Genomic DNA, 20414 nt, shown 5'->3' with positions numbered 1-20414 from the left:
TGCTGTGGGTTATCATATATGGGAATGGCACAATTTTGTTTCCATCTTATTTGAGATGTAGGTTAGTAAAATAAAAACAAAAGTAAAATAAAAAACAAAAATTAAGAATAACTGTAAAAATAAAAACAAAATAAAAACCTATAGAGAAAATTCATAGATACATTGGATCACACGGACATGCACACTGTTCTCAAGTATAAGTGTGTATATTGTATATTTTGTTTTATATTTTTGTAAAATACAATGCAAGTCATTAAAGAGTTAATTGTATGTTGTATAAAAGCCCCCCCCCCCCCCCCCTTGTGGGGATTACCATGCCTGATGAAGCCGCGCAAGCGTGGTGAAACGCGTTGCATTATCAACATAAAGCTACTCTATACCTACCTGATGTGTCCGATCCTAGTCAGCGCAGAGGATACTTGCCACTCTTTGGAAGTCTATCCCCAGTTTTTAATGCAGGGAGGCCTTCTTACAGAGAGCCAACCCGCATCCGGAACCTCCCTAGTTAGGAAGGAAGGGTGAATAAGACGGGTGCAGTGTGACCATACACCCCACAAGTGGTCAAGTAGCTGGTTTTACATAAACCTCCAAAACAAATTCAGTGAATATTTGAAGTTGTAAACACATATATGCAGTCGGTACAGTGCTTACATATCAATGCTAGTCACAATCAAGCAAAATCCTATCATGTTCGTAGGAGTTATTGGTAAACATCAGAAATATTGCAGTAAAGAAACCCGAGGTATATGTCCGTATTTGTGGTAATTCAGACAACCTATATCCCACTAGGTAATAGGTAGTGATGTCGCGAACATAAAATTTTCCGTTCACAAACGCGCAAACCGCCATAGACTTCAATAGGCAGGCGAATTTTAAAACCCACTTTCTGGCCACAATAGTGATTTAAAAGTTGCTTCAAGGGGACTAACACCTGGACTGTGGCGTGCCGGAGGGTGATCCATGGCAAAACTCCCATGGAAAATTACATAGTTGATGCAGAGTCTGGTTTTAATCCATAAAGGGCATAAATCACCTAACATTCATAAATTGTTTGGAATAACGTGCTTAAGGTGTGTTAAGTAGTACTATTCCTATCGGGGGAGGTGTATATGGCATCGATTTTAGGAACCGGGAGATGGAAAAAGATGCTTGGTCAGACCGCCTACTTCAAATTTGGAGATTACCTGCCCATTTAGGGGTAGGTAACCCTGACTGGGCGGAACGGCAGGTGTTAAGCCAAAGCCCAACGCAGTCCCTCCTTCTTCCCTTGCTTTCCCGGATTTCGTAGGAGAGGTATAGGGGTTATGCCCATTATACATATAGGACCTTCCCTCTCCCTGGTGATTCCTTTTGGACTCACCAGCGCTCCTGTGAAGGTATCTATCCCGGAGATGGCTGACAAGGCTGTGTGGGAAGTTGCCCGGGAGCAGGGGCTGGCTGACCACAGCTGTTTGCTGTGTTAGGAGGCCCCGCTGCTGTCCCCCAGCATGCTGCGGTTGCTGTTCCTGTTCCGGCTCGGGGGCGCTGGACCTTGCGCCCCCCAGCGAGGTTGAGCCAGAGTCCCCCCAGGTCCTCTGTAGGAGTGAGGAGGGGCTGAGCTGCTGTGTAGGCCTGTTGCGGCCGTGTCTGCGGCCCGGGCGGTAGCTTCTCCCCTTCTGGGTCATGTGACTCCGGGAGCTGTGGGCACACTGGTCACTTTGCGCGCTGCAGCCCACTGTTAGTACTCCTGCTGCTTCTGCCCCTATTTCATCTGTACAGGTGCCTGTCTACTCTCCCCCTCCTTAAGCTATGGGCGCTGGTGCTCCTGCGCCTTCTCATGCCTCCTCCTCCAGACACCCCCCCCCCCCCCCCCCCCGTGCCCTCCATTATGACTACTAAGCCCCAGGTTAGTGTGTTGCCTTCTTGGCCAATATTGCCCCCTCCTGTCCAGGCTGAAGCCACTGTGGATCCTCCTTATGAGCCCTGGGAGGCCAAAAAACTCACAAGTTTGAAGTAAACTGACTGATATTATTTCACAGTCAAAAAAGTTTATAGTTTTTTTTGTTAAATGTACACTACTGTTACACCATATGAGTTGCACTGGTGTGACACTGTGCCTTGGCAGGCCCTGAAACGCACGTGTATGATGGAAACTGACTGCTATTATTTCAGTCAAAAAAGTGATTGTGGAAAAAAGAAAAATGCAGACTGATGTTTGAGCCCTAAAAAGGGCTTTTTTTGGGTGCTGTCCTTACAGCAGAGATCAGATGAGTCCTTCAGGACTTTTGTGGACACTGAATACTGTAGTTGCTTGAAAGAAAACGAGTTTTCCACCGGAGTACCCCTTTAAACCAGTGGTTCCCAACCAGGGTGCCTCCAGCTGTTGCAAAACACACGTGTGAAAGAAACTGACTGCTATATTGCAAGTTATTGTGACAGCAGATATGAGTGGTGCCACTGGGCAAGTGGGCACAATATACCCTGTGAGCGAGCCTGCCACACGCTGCCAGGCAGCCAAATGCAATTAGAGTACACTGGGGGGGAAAAAAATGCAGACTGATGTTTGAGCCCTAAAAAGGGCTTTTTTGGGTGCTCTCCTTACAGCAGAGATCAGATTAGTGCTTCAGGAGTGTAGTGGACCCTGAATAAACCACCTAACTATCGCTTTCCCAATTAAATCAGGAGCTGGTTCACTATCCCTCCTCTCTCTAACCATGCAGTTTCAGAATGAAGCTAAAATGGAGTCCGTGCAGCAGGTGGGAGGGTCTGGAAGGGAGGGTCTGCTGCTGATTGGCTGTAATGTGTCTGCTGACTGTGACACACAGGGTCAAAGTTTCTTGCAATGATGACGAATAGGGGGCGGATCGAACATCGCATATGTTCGCACGGCGCGAGGAACGCGAACAAGCTATGTTCGCAGGGAACCGTTTGCCGGCGAACAATTTGCGACATCTCTAGTATTAGGTTGTAGTGTTATGTCTTACGATTAGAATGACTGTCAGTTGCAGACAAGGTGCTTAGATTTAGATCTCTAATTTTGAGAGGTAGCGTTCAAGTGGGGACCTACCAGGGGTCTCACAGAGGGTGATAGCCTCAGTGCCGTCCAATATAAGGTAAGGTGAGGAGCCCATATGTAGCATGGCCAGGATGAGGTTATTAAGTATGCTCTCTGGGGGTGTGGGGCTCCCGACTCATATGTCTACAAATGAATAGTTCATAAATTGAACCTTTATTACTATTGTGTCCCTGCTACATTAATCCAGAACGTGGCAAAAAAAAAAAAAAAAAAACGTTTTGAGGCTAATGCCAATTTCCCCATACCAGGGGGGAGGGGGGGGGGGTTGAATTCCTTCCTGACTCCCAATATGACAATCAGAATAAATCCCTGGATCAATGTTTTGTTCTTATAAATCTGGTATCAATAACCTGTAAAGTTATTACCGTATATACTCGAGTATAAGCCGAGTTTTTCAGCACGATTTTTCGTGCTGAAAACACCCCCCTCGGCTTATACTCGAGTGAACTCCCCCACCCGCAGTGGTCTTCAACCTGCGGACTTCCAGAGGTTTCAAAACTACAACTCCCAGCAAGCCAGGGCAGCCATCGGCTGTCCGGGCTTGCTGGGAGTTGTAGTTTTGAAACCTCCGGAGGTCCGCAGGTTGAAGACCACTGCGGCCTTCAACATCATCCAGCCCCCTCTCACCCCCTTTAGTTCTGAGTACTCACCTCCGCTCGGCGCTGGTCCGGTCCTGCAGGGCTGTCCGGTAAGGATGTGGTCCGGTGAGGAGGTGGTCCGGGCTGCTATCTTCACCGGGGAGGCCTCTTCTAAGCGCTTCGGGCCCGGCCTCAGAATAGTCACGTTGCCTTGACAACGACGCAGATACGTCGTTGTCAAGGCAACGGCTCTATTCCGGGCCGGAAGCGCGGAGAAGAGGCGCCCCCGGTGAAGATAGCAGCCCGGACCACCTCCTCACCCGACCACCTCCTTACCGGACAGCCCTGCAGGACCGGACCAGCGCCGAGCGGAGGTGAGTACTCAGAACTAAAGGGGGTGAGAGGGGGCTGGATGATGTTGAAGGCCGCAGTGGTCTTCAACCTGCGGACCTCCGGAGGTTTCAAAACTACAACTCCCAGCAAGCCCGGACAGCCGATGGCTGCCCGGGCTTGCTGGGAGTTGTAGTTTTGAAACCTCTGGAGGTCCGCATGTTGAAGGCCGCAGTGGTCTTCAACCTGCGGACCTCCGGAGGTTTCAAAACTACAACTCCCAGCAAGCCCGGACAGCCGATGGCTGCCCGGGCTTGCTGGGAGTTGTAGTTTTGAAACCTCTGGAGGTCCGCATGTTGAAGGCCGCAGTGGTCTTCAACCTGCGGACCTCCGGAGGTTTCAAAACTACAACTCCCAGCAAGCCCGGACAGCCGATGGCTGCCCGGGCTTGCTGGGAGTTGTAGTTTTGAAACCTCTGGAGGTCCGCAGGTTGAAGACCACTGAGGGCGAATGATGAGAAGAGGATGATGAAGGGGGGGGGGGGGGGTGGGGATGATGAAGGGGGGTGGGGATGATGAAGGGGGGGGTGTGGGATGATGACAAGGGGATGATGAAGGGGGGATGTGTGGGATGATAAGGGGATGTGTGGGATGATGACAAGGGGATGATGAAGGGGGGATGTGTGGGATGATGACAAGGGGATGATGAAGGGGGGATGTGTGGGATGATAAGGGGATGTGTGGGATGATGACAAGGGGATGATGAAGGGGGGATGTGTGGGATGATAAGGGGATGTGTGGGATGATGACAAGGGGATGATGAGGATGTTAATGACGGGTCTGGATGATGACAGGGGGGGATGAGGTATTTCCCACCCTAGGCTTATACTCGAGTCAATAACTTTTCCTGGGATTTTGGGTTGAAATTAGGGGTCTCGGCTTATACTCGGGTCGGCTTATACTCGAGTATATACGGTACTCTCCAGAAATGCATGTAGGCTCCTTTTTTTTTTTGAATTATTTTGAGTTCACCATGAATGAAGATTTAAACGTGGTGCATCATTTTCAAATTAACCACTATAATGTCAAAATAACTTTTTGGACATTTTTAAAGTTATATAAAGCCTTCAAAAAACCCTGGTGAGGTGAACAGTATCGTTCTATATTTTCTCTAGCCAGTATAAAACTTTTATACTTTTAATAAGATATGTACATGTTTTTATCCATTTTTATCTGCCATATATATACCTCTGTGGTTCCCCCTACCATGTAGATTCTTTTACATACATATATACACAGATTTTACAACAAATTCTTAATGCCCTCACTTTCATGTGTAATGACGTATATCCTTGTACCCATTGTGCTATCCTTTTAGCATTTATTTTATGGACCTGAAGAAAGCACATGCTGGTGTCGAAACGCGTTGTCCGTTTATTCTAAACCATAATAAACTGTCCTGTGCTTTATTGGCGTTCCACATCCTTTTATTCCAGCAGTAGCGCTCGTCTAGTACCCCCATTTTCTACTCTCCTTTTCCTGGTTGTATTATTTCCGTACCCCCTCGCGGTCACGGACAGGGGGTCTCTAGCAGCAAAACTGCCGCTACTACTTTCCACTTCACAGTCGCCAGGTGAGGTGCTGTCACCGTTGATAACCTCAACGGGACATCACACCACCCAGAGTGCAGTGGTTCTTGACAATTCTACCACGCCCCCATCACCCACGAGAGAGCCCCCGACCTTTTTTACTGCTCCTTCACACTAGCCAGTATAAAGGAAGTGACAGGTCTTTCTGAATTATGGATCATTATAAAAGTCTTTTATTACATTTTTAACCTTCAGTATTTTGTGTGTTGTTTTGCATGTTCTACAGTAAATGGGACAACAGGAGAAGGGGCATCTCTCAGTGTCCAGGAGAGAAAGCGGCTTGCTGAGGAGTGGGTGAAACATGGCAGAGGAAAGTGAGTAGCAGATCGAGGGTGAAGCAATTATTTTGTGTACTGTCGGTACATGGACATTCAAATACCCTTCTCACATGCTATACTGATGTACTGTATGTAATCCCGAAGGGCACTTGGTTAAAAACCTATCCTGCTATGTTCTTCTGTTATGAAGCTTGTTTTTATGTTTCCTTTAGGAGACTTCAGGGGGTGACATTTTGGAATGAGTTATTTCATTATTTGCCAGATATAAAACTGTATTTTACAAGGCACATTGAAATTGTGTTTTTGTGTATCCTCCTTTAACCCCTTAACGACACCGGACGTAAATATATGTCCTGGTGAGCTGGTACTTAACGCACCAGGACGTACATTTATGTCCAATGCATAACTGCGAGCGTCTGAGCGATGCTCGGGTCATGCGTGGCAGGTCCCAGCTGCTGATAGTAGACAGGTACCCGCCGGTAATGGCGGACATCCGCCATCAATACAGATCGTGGCATCTGCAGCATCGCGGTCACTAAAATGGATGATCGGATCGCCCGCTGCTCTGCTGCGGCGATCTGATCATCCAGAACGGCAGACAGAGGTCCCCTCACCTGCCCCCGCTGCCTTCCACGGGTCTTCTGCTCTGGTATGTGATTGAGCAGACCAGAGCAGAAGATGACCGATAACACTGATCAGTGCTATGTCCTATGCATAGCACTGAACAGTATTAGCATACTAGATACATATTTGGTATTGCCGCGTGTGTAAATATCCGAACTATTAAAATAAAATGTTAATGATACCGTACGGTGAACGTTAAAAAAAATAAAAATAAAAAATCTAAAATAGCTGCTTTTTTTAATAACATTTTATTAAAAATAAATTTATAAAAAATTCATTAAAAGTTTTAGATAAGCAAATAGGGTATCAATAAAAAATGTACGGCGTGAAAATGAAACCTTCCAAAATTTGCTAAATTGCGGTTTTCTTTTTAATTTCCCCACACAAATAGTATCTTTTTGGTTGCGCCATGCACTTTATGGTAAAGTGAGTGATGGCATTACAACAGACAACTGGTCGCGCAAAAAACAAGCCCTCCTACTAGTCTGTGGATGAAAATATAAAAGAGTTATGATTTTTTGAAGGCAAGGAGGAAAAAACGAAAATGTTAAATTGTCTGAGTTCTTCAGGCCCAAATGGGCTGAGTCCTTAAGGGGTTAAATTGAGCATATACATTGCAGGTACATATGTTATGTCCATACTTACTAATTGCTTCTTCTCTCATAGGATGGACAACGTGGTTGTACATGTTGGCTGTTTGAGCTTAGAAGACTCCAAAGATTTAGTGAGTATCCACTGATTAAACAAATATTATCAGCCTTTTTTTCTTCCCTGCTAAGCCAACTTCTTAATTGAATTATGACCAGATGAAAGGTCATCATTGAGGTGGTCATAAATCAGCTTAGAAGTTTTTACTGGAGTGAAGGATGAGAAGCCCTTTAGAGATTAGCTTCTGGTTAGCTTCCTAGCTGTGTAAGACTAACCCTTTACAGTGGTGATATTAAAGGGGTCCTCCGGTGCTTAGACATCTTATCCCCTATCCACTACTATAGATGACATGTGAAGAGGATAAGGGCTTACTGATGCACTGGCTCTGCAAGGTGCCATGTGAGCAAAAAGCGTAGAAACAGCAGCAGCAATGAAGGAGCTTCACGAGCTGAAGGGAGGGGTATAGGGGAGATTACATTTAACTCTGTAGACATACAGTGGTATTTACACAAGGTACAGCTCATTATATGGGTGGTTAGAGATAAGCCTTGACTTACCTTTTGTGGATCATCTTTAGCAGGTATACAACCCACTTTCTCTATCGGCTCCATTGGGGGACACAGACCGTGGGTATACGCTGCTGTCTCTAGGAGGTTTAACACTATGGTAACAGAAAAGTCGGCTCCTCCCAGCAGGGTATACCCGCCTCCAGGTCACTGAGCTGATCAGTTTCAGCTTAGTGTCTAAGGAGGATAGACACTGGTCTGGGGTTCTCCTCAGACCAGGTCTTTTTTTATTTTTTATTTTCCTAGTAAGGGAATGTGTTAGTTCTTCCTTTTTCTTTCCGTTTTCAGGTGGGGACTCAGGAACTGCGGTTCACTGTTTCCCCATTGCGAGAGGTAGCAGGCATCTGGGATGTACTGTTAACCCCCTCTCGCCAACGGTCAGCGCTTGGGGTTGTACCTCATGGGTCCGGGTCCCCCCTACCTCCCTGTTCGCCTCGCTATGAGCTTGGCTTGCTGCAGGTGACAATGCTAACTGAAGACTACATTCTGCAGACTTCTGGAGGTAAGTTCTTCAGACTAAGGTGAGTATTTTTTTTTCCTCCCCTTAGGTCGGACTTGCAACATCTGGAGTCTTACAGTTTTTTGACCACTAGCTCATATTGAGCAGTGTGAGATGGGGCTGGCCATGGTATATTCCCTGCAGGAAAGGGGCACCTTTTATTATATGGGGGAGCAGTCTTTGGGCAGTCAGTGTGTTTGGGCACAGTTGCATAGCGGCTGTCTTCAGCAGCCACGGCTCGGCACTTTTATCTATGAGCGCATTGCGCTCGTTTTACTTTAGTTTTACTTTCGTTTCGGCAGCTGCCGGCGGCGCTCCCGTTCCCTCCGTTCTCCTCGGGCGCATGTGCGCTTGGGGCCAGGAGTGGGCGCCATTAATGTTTCTTAATGTATTTTTTTTCGCCGGCGGGGGCACATTAGCTCCGCCCACCTGGCCGGAGCTTCTGCAAGGGCGCGAACTGGCCACCAATCAGCGCTGTGAGCGCACATGTGAGCTGCAAGGGCCAATCAGCAGAGCCCTTGCACCTGGCTCGGACCTCTATTTCTATTGGCCGGCGTTCTTTCTCTCTCTGACTGACTTTAAGCGGAGTTTATCCTCACAGCAGCTCCCTGGGGACATAGGCTTGGGTGAGATTGTTCATTTTTTATTATGTCCGTGCCCAGAACTGTTCCTCCCTCTAAACAGTTAACTGGAGTACTTGTTACTCATTACACCTGTAAAAGCTGTAATTCGAAAATGCCAGGTTCTGCTGAACCCACTTGTTCTGCCTGCTCCACCAGACCCCCCCTGCCATTTCTGCCCCGGATGCTTTAGCAGACCCGGTGTTTTCGGCCGCCCCTCCAGCCTGGGTTTCTTCCCTCTCCCAGTCCATATCCGATTTGGCTCCGATCTCCCGTTCTGTGGTGACTGCCTTGGAGAGGTCCACCTTGCACCGGCCCTCCAGGGGGACCCGCTCCCCTCTCCCCATGCTTGAAGCTCTCACAAGCGTTCTAGATGTGTCTCCTCTGACTCATCCCCTGGGTCTTCTGGTAGACACGGGCGATCCCCATGTAGGTCTCGCCTCACCGCTCCTTCTGGCCACAAACTTCATTTTTCCAGAAGGTGTTCCCGTGGTCACCGCTCTGGCTCTCCAGAGCCACGCATCCGGTCGGAGTCTCCCTCCTCCAGGGCTGCATCCACTTGTTCACACTCTCCTGGAGAACTTGTGGACGAGGTTTCCAATTCGGCATCTGACTCAGAGGACCGATTGGACACGGTGAACTCATTGGTGTTGGCCATAAGAGACACCTTTGATGTAGAGGACCCAGAAACTTTGGACGTGACTCCACAAGTTTCCTTTCATCGTGCCCGACCGCCACCCAAGGTGTTCAGCTCTCATGCTGAATTTGACGCCATTCTGGAATCGGCCTGGAGGCATCCTGAAGTTTCAGGGTTCTAAGAAAATCCAAGTGCAATATCCTTTCGCCAAGGACCTCATCTCTAAGTGGACTTCCCCTCCATCGGTGGACCCACGGTTTCCCACCAAGGCTACTACGCTGGCGGATGCGGCTGCTTTCAAGGATCCGGCAGACAAGTAGGTAGAGACCTTAGCGAAGCATGCCTTTGTAGCAGCTGGTTCCTCCCTGCTTCCTATCTTCGCTTCTGTCTGGGTATCTAAGGCCCTTCCGGTTTGGCATTCCCAACTCCGTCAGGGTATTCTTTCAGGAGCCCCTAAGGAGGAATTGTCAGCTCTAGCTCTTCAATGTTCTAAAGCCGGAGACTTTTTGTGTTCTGCTTCCATGCAGTCAGCCCGTTGTGCTGCATCTGCCATCGGGAACCTGGTAGCCCTCCGTCGCTCCATATGGCTTAAAGCATGGAACGCGGATTTCGGGGGGCTCTTCAGTCCCTTCTTATCCAGCGGGTCATTGTCCTGGTTCCTTCCGTGGAACGGTTTTGGGGTTTCTATTCCAATCTTTTTGTGGTCCCCAAGAAAGGCGGTTGTGTGCGGCCAATCTTGGATCTCAAGCCTCTCAACCAACATCTTCTAATCCGTCATTTCCGTATGGAATCTCTCCGTTCGGTGAGGGGGTCCATGGATCAAGGGGAGTTTCTTTCCTCGGTGGACATCAAAGATGCCTACCTCCATGTTCCAATATTTCCAGGCCATCAGCGGTTCCTCCGCTTTGCGGTTCCGGAGGGTCCTTTTTCAATTTGTAGCCCTCCCCTTCGGCCTGGCCACTGCTCCTCTGGTCTTTACCAAGATCCTGGCGCCAGTGATTGCCCTGTTGCGGTCAAGAGGGGTCTCAGGGATTCCTTACTTGGATGACCTCCTCATCAAGGCTCCCACCAGAGCCCAGAATCTGGAGAACGTGGATCTCACTCTCCAGACCTTATCTCGCTTCGGGTGGATGGTCAACCAGAACAAGTCTGTCCTCTCCCACACTCAGTCCCTGGTCTTTCTGGGGCTTCAATTCGGCACGGCCGCTGCTCGGATTAGCCTTCCACCAGACAAGCGACTGACACTTGTCGGGAGTCCGCTCTCTTCGGAAGCCGGTCCCAGTTTCCATCCGTCTTTGCATGGAAGTCCTGGGTTGAATGGTGGCAGCCATGGAAGCCGTGCCCTTTGCCCAGTTTCATTACCGCCCTCTTCAGCTGGTGATTCTCTCTCGGTGGGAGAGGTCTCCTGTCTCTCGACCACAAGATTGTTCTATCTCTATGGTCTCGTCAGTCCCTTCTCTGGTGGCTCCGTTCCCCCCTGCTTCTTCAGGGGCGATCATTCCTTCCCCTCCACTGGCAGGTGGTCACAACGGATGTTAGGCTGGGGCGGTGTTCTCAGGGACCAGACGGTTCAAGGCCGCTGGTCTCCCCGAGAAGCCCTTCTTTCCATAAACATCTTGGAACTGAGGGCGATCCATCTGTCTGCTCCATTTGGAGTCCCATCTTCAGGGCCGCCCTGTCCGGGTCCAGCCGGACAACGCCACGGCCGTGGCATACATCAACCAGCAAGGCGGCACTCGCAGCTCAGCAGCTATGGCTGAAGTGACGAAGATTCTCCTCTGGGCGGAACACAGGGTTCCGGCCATTTCGGCGATTCACATTCCGGGAGTGCTCAACTGGGAAGCGGACTTTCTCAGCCGGTCCTTGGCCGACCCCGGCGAGTGGTCTCTGCATCCGGAGGTGTTCGCAGATCTGCGACCTCTGGGGCACTCCAGACGTGGACCTCTTCGCGTCTCGACACAACTGGAAGATTCCTCAGTTTGTGCTGAAGTCCCGGGATCCCCTGGCCCTAGCAGTAGATGCCTTGGTGATCCCGTGGTTGAGCTTTGCCCTGCCCTATCTGTTCCCCCCTCTTCCTCTCCTTCCCAGGGTCCTGAGGAATCTCAAAGCAGAGGGCGTCCCCACCATTCTCGTGGCTCCAGACTGGCCCCGAAGGGCGTGGTACGCCAACATGGTCAGGCTCCTGGACGACGTCCCGTTGCGTCTTCCTCTTCGGGCAGACCTACTTTCACAGGGTCCCCTTTGCCACCCCAGTTTACAGTTGCTGCGTTTGACGGCGTGGCGGTTGAGACCGCGGTTTTAAGGGCCCGCAGTTTCTCTTCGCAGGTGATTTGCACCATGCTCAGGGCTCGCAAGCCCTCTTCTGTGAAAATTTACCACCATACTTGGAGGTCTTATTTTCGTTGGTTTTTCCGTTCCCCGTCTTCTTTCTTTTTTGCAGTCGGGGTTGGAACAGGGGCTGGCTCTCGGCTCCCTTAAGGGTCAGGTTTCGCCCTTTTCTATTCTTTCAGTGCCCCCTGGCGTCTAATTCTCATGTCCGGACCTTTCTCCAGGGCGTGGCTCATGCTGACCCTCCTTATAGGTCCCCTTCTCCCCCTTGGGATTTAAACCTGGTCCTAGGTGCCCTGCAAGACGCGCCCTTTGAACCTCTCAGGGAGATTTCTCTTAGCCTCCTTTCCTGGAAGGTGGCTTTCCTTATAGCGATTACCTCCATTCGGTGGGTGTCTGAACTGGCAGCTCTTTCCTGCCGCTCTCCTTTTCTGGTGATTCATCAGGACAAGGTTGTTTTCCGTCCGGATCCTTCCTTTTTGCCAAAGGTCGTTTCGGCTTTTCATCTCCATGAGGACATCGTCCTTCCGTCCTTTTTGTCCCGCTCCTTCTCATCCCAGGGAGCGTTTACTCCACAAGCTGGATGTGGTACGGGTGGTTAGGACCTATCTGTCACCTCTTCCTTTCAGTGTGATTCCTTTTTCATCCTTACGGAAGGTTGTCGTAAGGGACAACCTGCTTCCAAGGCCACCATTTCTCGGTGGATCTGATCTGCTATTTCGGAAGCTTACCGCTACAAGGGGAAGATCCCACCCTTTAGGGTTTTGGCTTATTCCACCCGTTCTGTTGGAGTATCCTGGGCCCTCCACAACAGGGCCTCAGCCTCGCAGATCTGTAAGGCGGCCACCTGGTCGTCTTTGCATACTTTCTCGAGGTTCTACCAGGTTCATACCTTCGCATCGGCTGATGCTAGTCTGGGCCGCAAAGTGTTTTTTTTGTACTTACCGTAAAATCTCTTTCTCGAAGGATCCATTGGGGGACACAGCTGTTTCTTTTCGGTTATCTGTCCGAGGGTGTGTTCAGTTATTTTTTTCTGGTTCTCGGACAGTTCATGGTCTTTTCTTTGACCTGTCTGTCTCCTCCTATTGCTCTGGGACTGAAATTGATCAGCTCAGTGACCTGGAGGCGAGTATACCCTGCTGGGAGGAGCCGACTTTTCTGTTACCATAGTGTCAAACCTGCTAGAGACAGCAGTGTATACCCACGGTCTGTGTCCCCCAATGGATCCTTCGAAAGAGAGATTTTACGGTAAGTACAAAAAATGTCCTTTTCTCGGGCTGTCACCCTCTCCTGAAAATAGCAGATGCTAGGCCCCACCCCCACTATTTGGGTCTTGTTTGTCATTTACAACTATGTTAGGAATAACATAGCTATTGTATCTAATGTAGGGAAGTTGTTTGAAATTATGGTGACCAATTAATGTCCATGAGTCATGTTGACGTTCAGAAATTCACTTCACGCCCCATCTAAGGGACATATGTAAAGACATTCTGTGTACTACAGTACAGCTGGATCCACACAGCATAACTACCATATGTCCCAGCTACTGTATATGTCGGCATTCTGTCAGAAAAGGGATGCCGCCATATACTGCGGCACAAAGAAGTAGGTCCACTCACTTTAATAGCCTGAACGTTATCAGCTAGTGACCTCATTTGGGTAACCTTCCGCTTACATATTTAGTTTGCTGGACTCAATTGTGCTGTAAGCCTTGCTATAGTATAGGAGAGGGAAGTGGCCTGAAAATAGTCACTAGCCTACAGTAATTTGATGCCCTAGTGTGCACCACAGTATACATCTGCATTCCTTTTTTGACGACATATAGCTGAAACATACAACCTTAAAGGGGTACTCTGGTGGAAAACTTTTTTTTTCTAATCAACTGGTGCTGGAAGGTTAAGCAGATTTGTAAATTACTTCTATATAAAAATCTTAATCCTTCTAGTACTTATCAGTGGCTGTATGCTCCACAGGAAGTTGTATAATTATTTTCTGTCTGACCACAGTGCTCTCTGCTGACACCTCTGTCCATGTCAGGAACTGTCCAGAACAGGAGCAAATCCACATAGCATACCCCTCCTGCTCTGGACAGTTCCTGACATGGACAGAGGTGTCAGCAGAGAGCACTGTGGTCAGACAGAAAAGAACTATACAACTTCCTGTGGAGCATACAGCAGCTGGTTAGTACTGGAAAGATTAAGATTGATTTAATAGAAGTCATTTAAAAATCTGTTAAACTTTTTGGCACCAGTTGATTTAAAAAAAAGTAAAAAAAATGTATTCCATTGAAGTACCCCATTAATTCTAAACCTAGCCTAATAGTTCTGTCCAGAGAATCCTAAATTAGACGGTGAATTTTAAACTGGGGACTGGCAAAAGCTTTTTTTTACACAACTTGTGTACTGTAAAAGGGCTTAATATATTGGATTTACTACACTAAATTCTGACCACATTAGCTCAAACTTATTAGCTGCAGATAAGTGTAGCGCCTAACAAATATGTATCATACAGATCACAATAAAGATGGATTTAAGTTTGCCTTTGTCTTCCTATTCAGGCTGCTCATGCTGCTTCCATTGGAGCTGATGCCATCTCTGCTGTAAGCCCTTCGTTCATCAAACCTTCATGTCCAGGTATTGTATAGAGATGACTACTTATAACACACGTTGTCACACGGACAATGCTGCTCCCTTTGTTCTTTACAGAGCTGCTGGAGATAGCCTAGAATAGTGCTCAGCTATCTTCAGTGGTTACATAGAGACAAAATGGTATGTGTGCCAACTTGCTGCATCATTGGGTCAGGAGATCCGGCACACGGACCTTACCAAATTTAAATCCCCCCTTTCCTTATTTGTCACATAAAATAATGCAAACAAAAATAAACATAAACCTGTTTGGTATAGCAGCATGTGAAAATGTCCAAACTGTTAAAAAAAAAAAAAATGATGTTAATGAAACCATACAGGGAATTGTGTGAATGTAAAAAAATAAAAATAATACCAAGTGCAGAATTGCAGATTTTTGGTCACTTCAAATACTAGAGAAAATATTCATAAAAAGCAATCAAAAAGTCCCATCAAAACAAAAATGGTTCAGATAAAAACTACAGATAACAGTGCGAAAATAAAGTCCTTATTCAACCGCAAATACAGAAAAATAAGTGTTAAAGGGATCAGAATAGGACAATTTCAAGCATACTTAGGTTTTTTTTTTTTTTAGTAAAAAGATATGTAAGGCTGCATTCACATCTCGTTTTTGCAAAACGGTTGCCGTATACGGTTTCAGCAAAAAAAAAAAAAAAAGGTATTGAACCGTATTCCAAACCATATGCATAGACATTACATTGAAAACCATATGACAACCGTAGCATGTGGTTGCGTACGTTCTGCTTCATTTACGGTTGTATGCGTTTTTTTTCCGCAAACAAAACCGCAGTCTACAACGGTTTGAAGTCCGGTTGAAAAACAGTATACAACCTGTATATGGTTATTTTAAAATGGAGTTCTATGGGAACCGTATGTGCGTATGGTTACATCCGGTTTGCACTATACAGTTTATTTATTTTTTATTTTTTTGGGAAATTCAATAAAAAAAAACTTTTTATTTAAAATGTTGACAAAAATAAAACCGTATCCGTTTTTATTTCAATGAAAACATCCGTTTTCAAACCGTATTTGGTTTAAAAACGCGAGGAGGCATATCCAGTTGCATACGTTTCAATCCGGTTTGGAGACATACGTTTTTTGTACAGAAACGGGATACGGGACCCGTATTGCAAAAACGAGATGTGAATGCAGCCTAAATTGGGTATCACATCAGTCATGTTGACCCCCCCCCCCCCCCCCAAAAAAAAAAGAAGCCTCACATGGGTGGGCCTTAAGGGGTTGAGCTGAGAGCCATATCCAGCGACAGTAGAACAGCCATTTAGTGGCTTGTCAGTTGCGTTCAGTGGGCTGCCTGTAAAGTTATCATGTTGCCTTCTTCCAGAATAAGCATTGGAAGCATGAACCCAGATTGTCCAAATGAGAGAATTCTATGATAATTGTGATCTTTTAGTTGTACGGTTTTCTGATGCACTTATGCCTTTTTTGTATAAGATATTTTCTAGACTGTTGGTAAACTGTGGATTCTGCTCCTCAACATTTTTCCCCACAGATGCCCTAGTTTTGTATCTCAAGGAAGTGGCTTCTGCTGCACCAAGCCTTCCATTCTATTATTATCACATACCACGCCTCACTGGTGTAACATGTGAGTATGCATCGCCTGGGGATTTGGGGTATACATAAAGCATAAGTTTCCTTAATATAAACTTTTAACATGTTCAATCCTATTACTCAAGGTTGCAGTGGATCTCAGGACTCATTCCCTTTAAAGGGGTTGTCCAGCCATAGTGCAGAAACCTCTTCATATCAGCTGTGCTCTCTCCCTTACAGCCGTGACATTATGTCACACTCAGAGCTTCGTCTCTGCCACTCCTTCCCCTTATGCCCACTCATGGGGAGACCAGTTATGTAAAGGGGAGAGCTCATATTACTGTTCATAAGACAGCAGGAAGCCTTTCTCAGTCACAGTAGGTTCAGACAGAACAGACTCACTTCTGTCTTTTTAGAGAGAGGTTTCCTGCCACCTAAAAATCTAATGAGCAGTAATGAGCTCACCTTATCACATCACTGGTCTCTTCCTGAGCAGACAAGGGGGAGGGACAGGAGCTATGCTATCAGATTGTGACGGGATCTCACAGCTACAAGCCACATTGCTCAGCTGATAAAAGGATGATCTGTGCACCATGGCTGAAAACAATAGATTAAGTTGCTTTATTATACTTTTTGACACCATACACAGGTTGTTTTTTTTTTTTTTTACTGGACTGCCATTTAAAAACACAAATGCTTTAAATAAAGGTTTCCATATTTTTTAACTACTCTGAATTGTATCATGTAACTAAAAAGTAAGTTTTTAACTTATTAAATATTAAGTTATTAAATACATGCAGACCTATGTATCTGCATGGTTACATATGGAAAACAAAAACCTTGTATATTGTTACCCTCTTCCTTTTATTTTATCTGTCACCTATTGATTGGTATCATAAATGTCAGCAAAATGTGGAGAAAAGATTTATGTAAGATGAAAGAGAGTGGGATCAGACTTCACAGTGTATATATACAGTGATCCCTCAACTTACAATGGCCTCAACATACAATAGTTTCAACATACAATGGTCTCTTCTGGGCCATTGTAACTTGAAACCAGACTCACCATACAATACTACAGACAGTCCTCTACATAGACAGTGATTTACAGCTCCCAGTAGCTTTTTCTTTAATATGTAAGGACTTGCTTTCTCTATATTAGTTACCTACTTACTTTTGTTTAATCCTCACTTTTTTCCCTATTTTTGGATGACATTTATGGGCTTCAGAACCAATTTCCAGGTTTCCACAGCATTATGGTCTCAACAAACAATGGTCGTCCTGGAACCAAATAATATTGTAACTTGAGGGACCACTGTGTGTGTCGATAGACAGATAGATAGATGTGTATTTCTCTATCGGCTTCATTGGGGGACACATACCATGGGTATATGCTGCTGTCTCTAGGAGGCTTGACACTATGGCAACAAGAAAAGTCGGCTCCTCCCAGCAGGATATACCCGCCCACAGGCACCTGAACTAATCAGTTTTATCTTTAGCTTATTTCTTATTTTCCTAGGTTTAGGGACATGTTAGTTTTTTATTCCTTTTTCTTTCCTGTTTTCAGGTGGGGACTCAGGAACATAGTGTTCACTGTTTCCCCATTTGCGACTGAGGGGGCACAGGCATCGTGGCTCCATCCACCTGTGGCCGGCGGGGATTCTTCAGAGCACGCGAATTGTCACAGCTCAGTGCTGTGAGTGCGCAGGGAGATTTTCAGGGCCAATTAGTGGCGCCCTTGCTTTATCTCTGCGCATTTCTTCCACTGGTCGGACAATTGTCAGTCTCTCTCTCTCTATCTCTCTGTGGTAGGCCTCTGGGGTAGGGGTAGTCTAGTCAGGGTCTTGCTTCAGTATATCAGGGGTTAAGGTTAACCCTATTGTTCGTGACGCCAGGCTGAGGGCTAATATGCTGAGGTAATTCTTCGGCCTATTGCCGTCCTTCCCAGTAACGATAGGTGCATGCAAATAATGACTGAAGGTCCACAAGGTAGTTGAACTTTAACTTGGGTAAACTTTACTCAAAGGCTTGCGGTACATCCAATGAACAGTAACAGTCTCATTCAAACAGTCTCCATACACTTCAGTGACTGACAGTTATTGCGAACTTGACTTTTGTTATAAGTCTCAGAATTCAGGGTAATTTGGTCCGGTGATCTTGCAGAGTGCTTATGGATTGATACACTCACGGTTTTGTAATGATCATCCGTCGCCGCAAGGCTCGGGCCTAAACTCACGGATGACCGCAGCGCAGATCCTTCTCTAACAGCTCACGAGGAAAGAGAGTTGTTGTTTGCTTGGCTGCTCAGGAACAAGAGAGATGCTGCTTGCTTGGCAGCCCAGGAACAAGAGAGAGATTAATGGCTGCAGCTCCCTTATATGGGCAGGGGCTGAGCCGTTTTGGATTGGTCCAATCAGCTGTCACTCAATGTTACAAAGCATGGTGGGTGATCACCTGACTTCCTCCCAAAGGTCCTTGAACCATAAACCATAGAGTCTTTGGAACGCATCACGTGACCCGCAGGTCCTGCGACGCTAACTAGGCAAGTACTCTTACTATATAAATATATACATTAAATTTAGATCATTTTAATTACAAAAGGGGTGACAAGGGGCTAACTAAGGATGAGGACCCCACCTAAACCTAGGGACTCTGACTTTGGGGACCTCACCACAAGGTAGCGGATGCAATCCGGTGCCGGGACACCACATCTCCTCTATCTCTCATCTCTCATCTCTCATTTCTCCTCACTGCAGCAGCCCTGTTGGGGATACGGACTTGGGTGGATCTGTTGCTTTCTTTCTATGTCCGAGCCCAGTTCTGTTCCTCCCTCTACACAGTTAGATGGGAGGTTACTTATTACACCTGTAAGGGCTATCACGCTAAAATGTCTGGTTCTGCTGAACCCACTTGTTCTGCTTGCACCACTGTCCCCCCCCCCCCCCCCCAGACCCCCGTGGGTTCGGGTATCCTCAGGTCTCCCGCTCTGTGGTGACTGCCTTGGAGAGGTCCTCCCTACACCGGCCCTCCAGAGGGACCCGTTCCCTATACTACCTAGCCTAATAGGGGTGTTTAATGTGACTCGTCCCCGAAGTCTTCTGGCAGGCATGGGCGCTCCCCTCGTGGGCATCGCTCCGTGACTCCAGCTGGTAGCAAGCGTCGCTCCCCTAGAGGACGCTCCCATGGTCGCCACTCTGGCTCTCCAGAACTGCGTACCAGGTCAGTCTCTCATTCTTCCAGGACTGCCTCCAACCATTCCCATTCACCTGGAGAACTGATAGATGAAGTTTCCGATTCGGCATCTGACTCAGAGGACCGCACGGATATGTCTGACATGGTGTACTCATTGGTTTCGGCCATAAGAGACACCTTCCATCTAGAGAACCCAGGAACTTCGAACATAGCTCCAGAAGTTTCCTATCACCGTGCCTGACCGGCACCCAAGATTCTCAGCTCTCATGCTGAATTTGAAGCCTTGCTGCAGTCCGCCTGGAGGCATCCTGACAAGAAGTTTCAGGAAACTAAGAAGGTTTAAGTGCAATATCCTTTCGCCAAGGACCTCATTGCTCGGTGGACATCCTCTCCAACTGTGATTCCACCGGTCTCCCGCCTAAGGCGACTACCCTGCCATTGGCTGATGCAGCTTCTTTCAATGATCCAGCGGACAAGAAGGTGGAGACTTTGGCAAAATTTGCCTTTGAGGCAGCAGGTTCCTTCTTTCTTCTTGCTTTTGCCTGGGTGTCAAAAACCCTTTCAGTAGTGTCTTCCCAACTCCGCCAGGGTATTCTTTCAGGATCCCCTCCTGAGGATTTATCTGACCTAGCTCTCCAATGCTCCAAAGCTGGAGACTTTCTGTGTTCTGCTTACATGCAGTTGGGCCGCTGTGCTGCCTTTGCCACAGGCAACCTGGTAGCCCTCCGTCGCTCCATGTGGCTCAAAGCCTGGGATGCGGATGCCGCCTCCAAGAAGTCTCTGACTGAACTTCCATTTACTGGTTCTCTGCAGTTCTAAGGACCCGAGGTTTCTCTTCCCAAGTGATTTGCACCATGCTCAGGGCTTGCAAGCCTTCCTCTGCGAAGATTAACCACCGTACCTGGCGGTTTTATTTTCGTTGATATGAAACTCAGCCTTTTTCTCCGGTCGTGTTTTCCTTTCCCCGACTCCTTTCCCCTTCTCCCCCTTGGGACTTAAACTTGCTCTTAGGTGCCCTGCAAGGCTCTCCTTTTGAACCTCTCAGGGACATTCCTCTTTGCCTCCTTTCCTGGAAGGTGGCTTCCTTATTGCTGTTACCTCTATTAGGAGGGTGTCAGTGCTGGCAGCTCTCCCCTGCCACTCTCCCTTGCTGGTTGTACACCAGGACAAGTTGTTTTCCGTCCAGATCCGTCCTTCTTACCTAAGGTGGTTTCGGCC

General features: G+C 47.4%; 1 protein-coding gene across 2 annotated transcripts in view; it reads left to right on the top strand.

Annotated features, from left to right (window-relative positions):
* Window positions 1-20414, top strand: part of NPL (N-acetylneuraminate pyruvate lyase) — a 48105-nt gene that overhangs the window by 13933 nt on the left and 13758 nt on the right. For both annotated transcript variants that reach the window (XM_056531889.1, XM_056531890.1), the window contains exons 4-7: window positions 5838-5925; window positions 7180-7237; window positions 14369-14444; window positions 15967-16059. In XM_056531889.1, coding sequence (XP_056387864.1) covers window positions 5838-5925; window positions 7180-7237; window positions 14369-14444; window positions 15967-16059 — 315 coding nt within the window. The remainder of the gene's footprint in view (window positions 1-5837; window positions 5926-7179; window positions 7238-14368; window positions 14445-15966; window positions 16060-20414) is intronic.

This window comes from Hyla sarda, chromosome 7 (assembly GCF_029499605.1).
Source record: "Hyla sarda isolate aHylSar1 chromosome 7, aHylSar1.hap1, whole genome shotgun sequence".
In the NCBI taxonomy this organism is placed as follows: domain Eukaryota; kingdom Metazoa; phylum Chordata; class Amphibia; order Anura; family Hylidae; genus Hyla; species Hyla sarda.
Note: the sequence above shows the minus strand (reverse complement) of the source record. Positions and strands in the feature narration are given on the sequence as shown.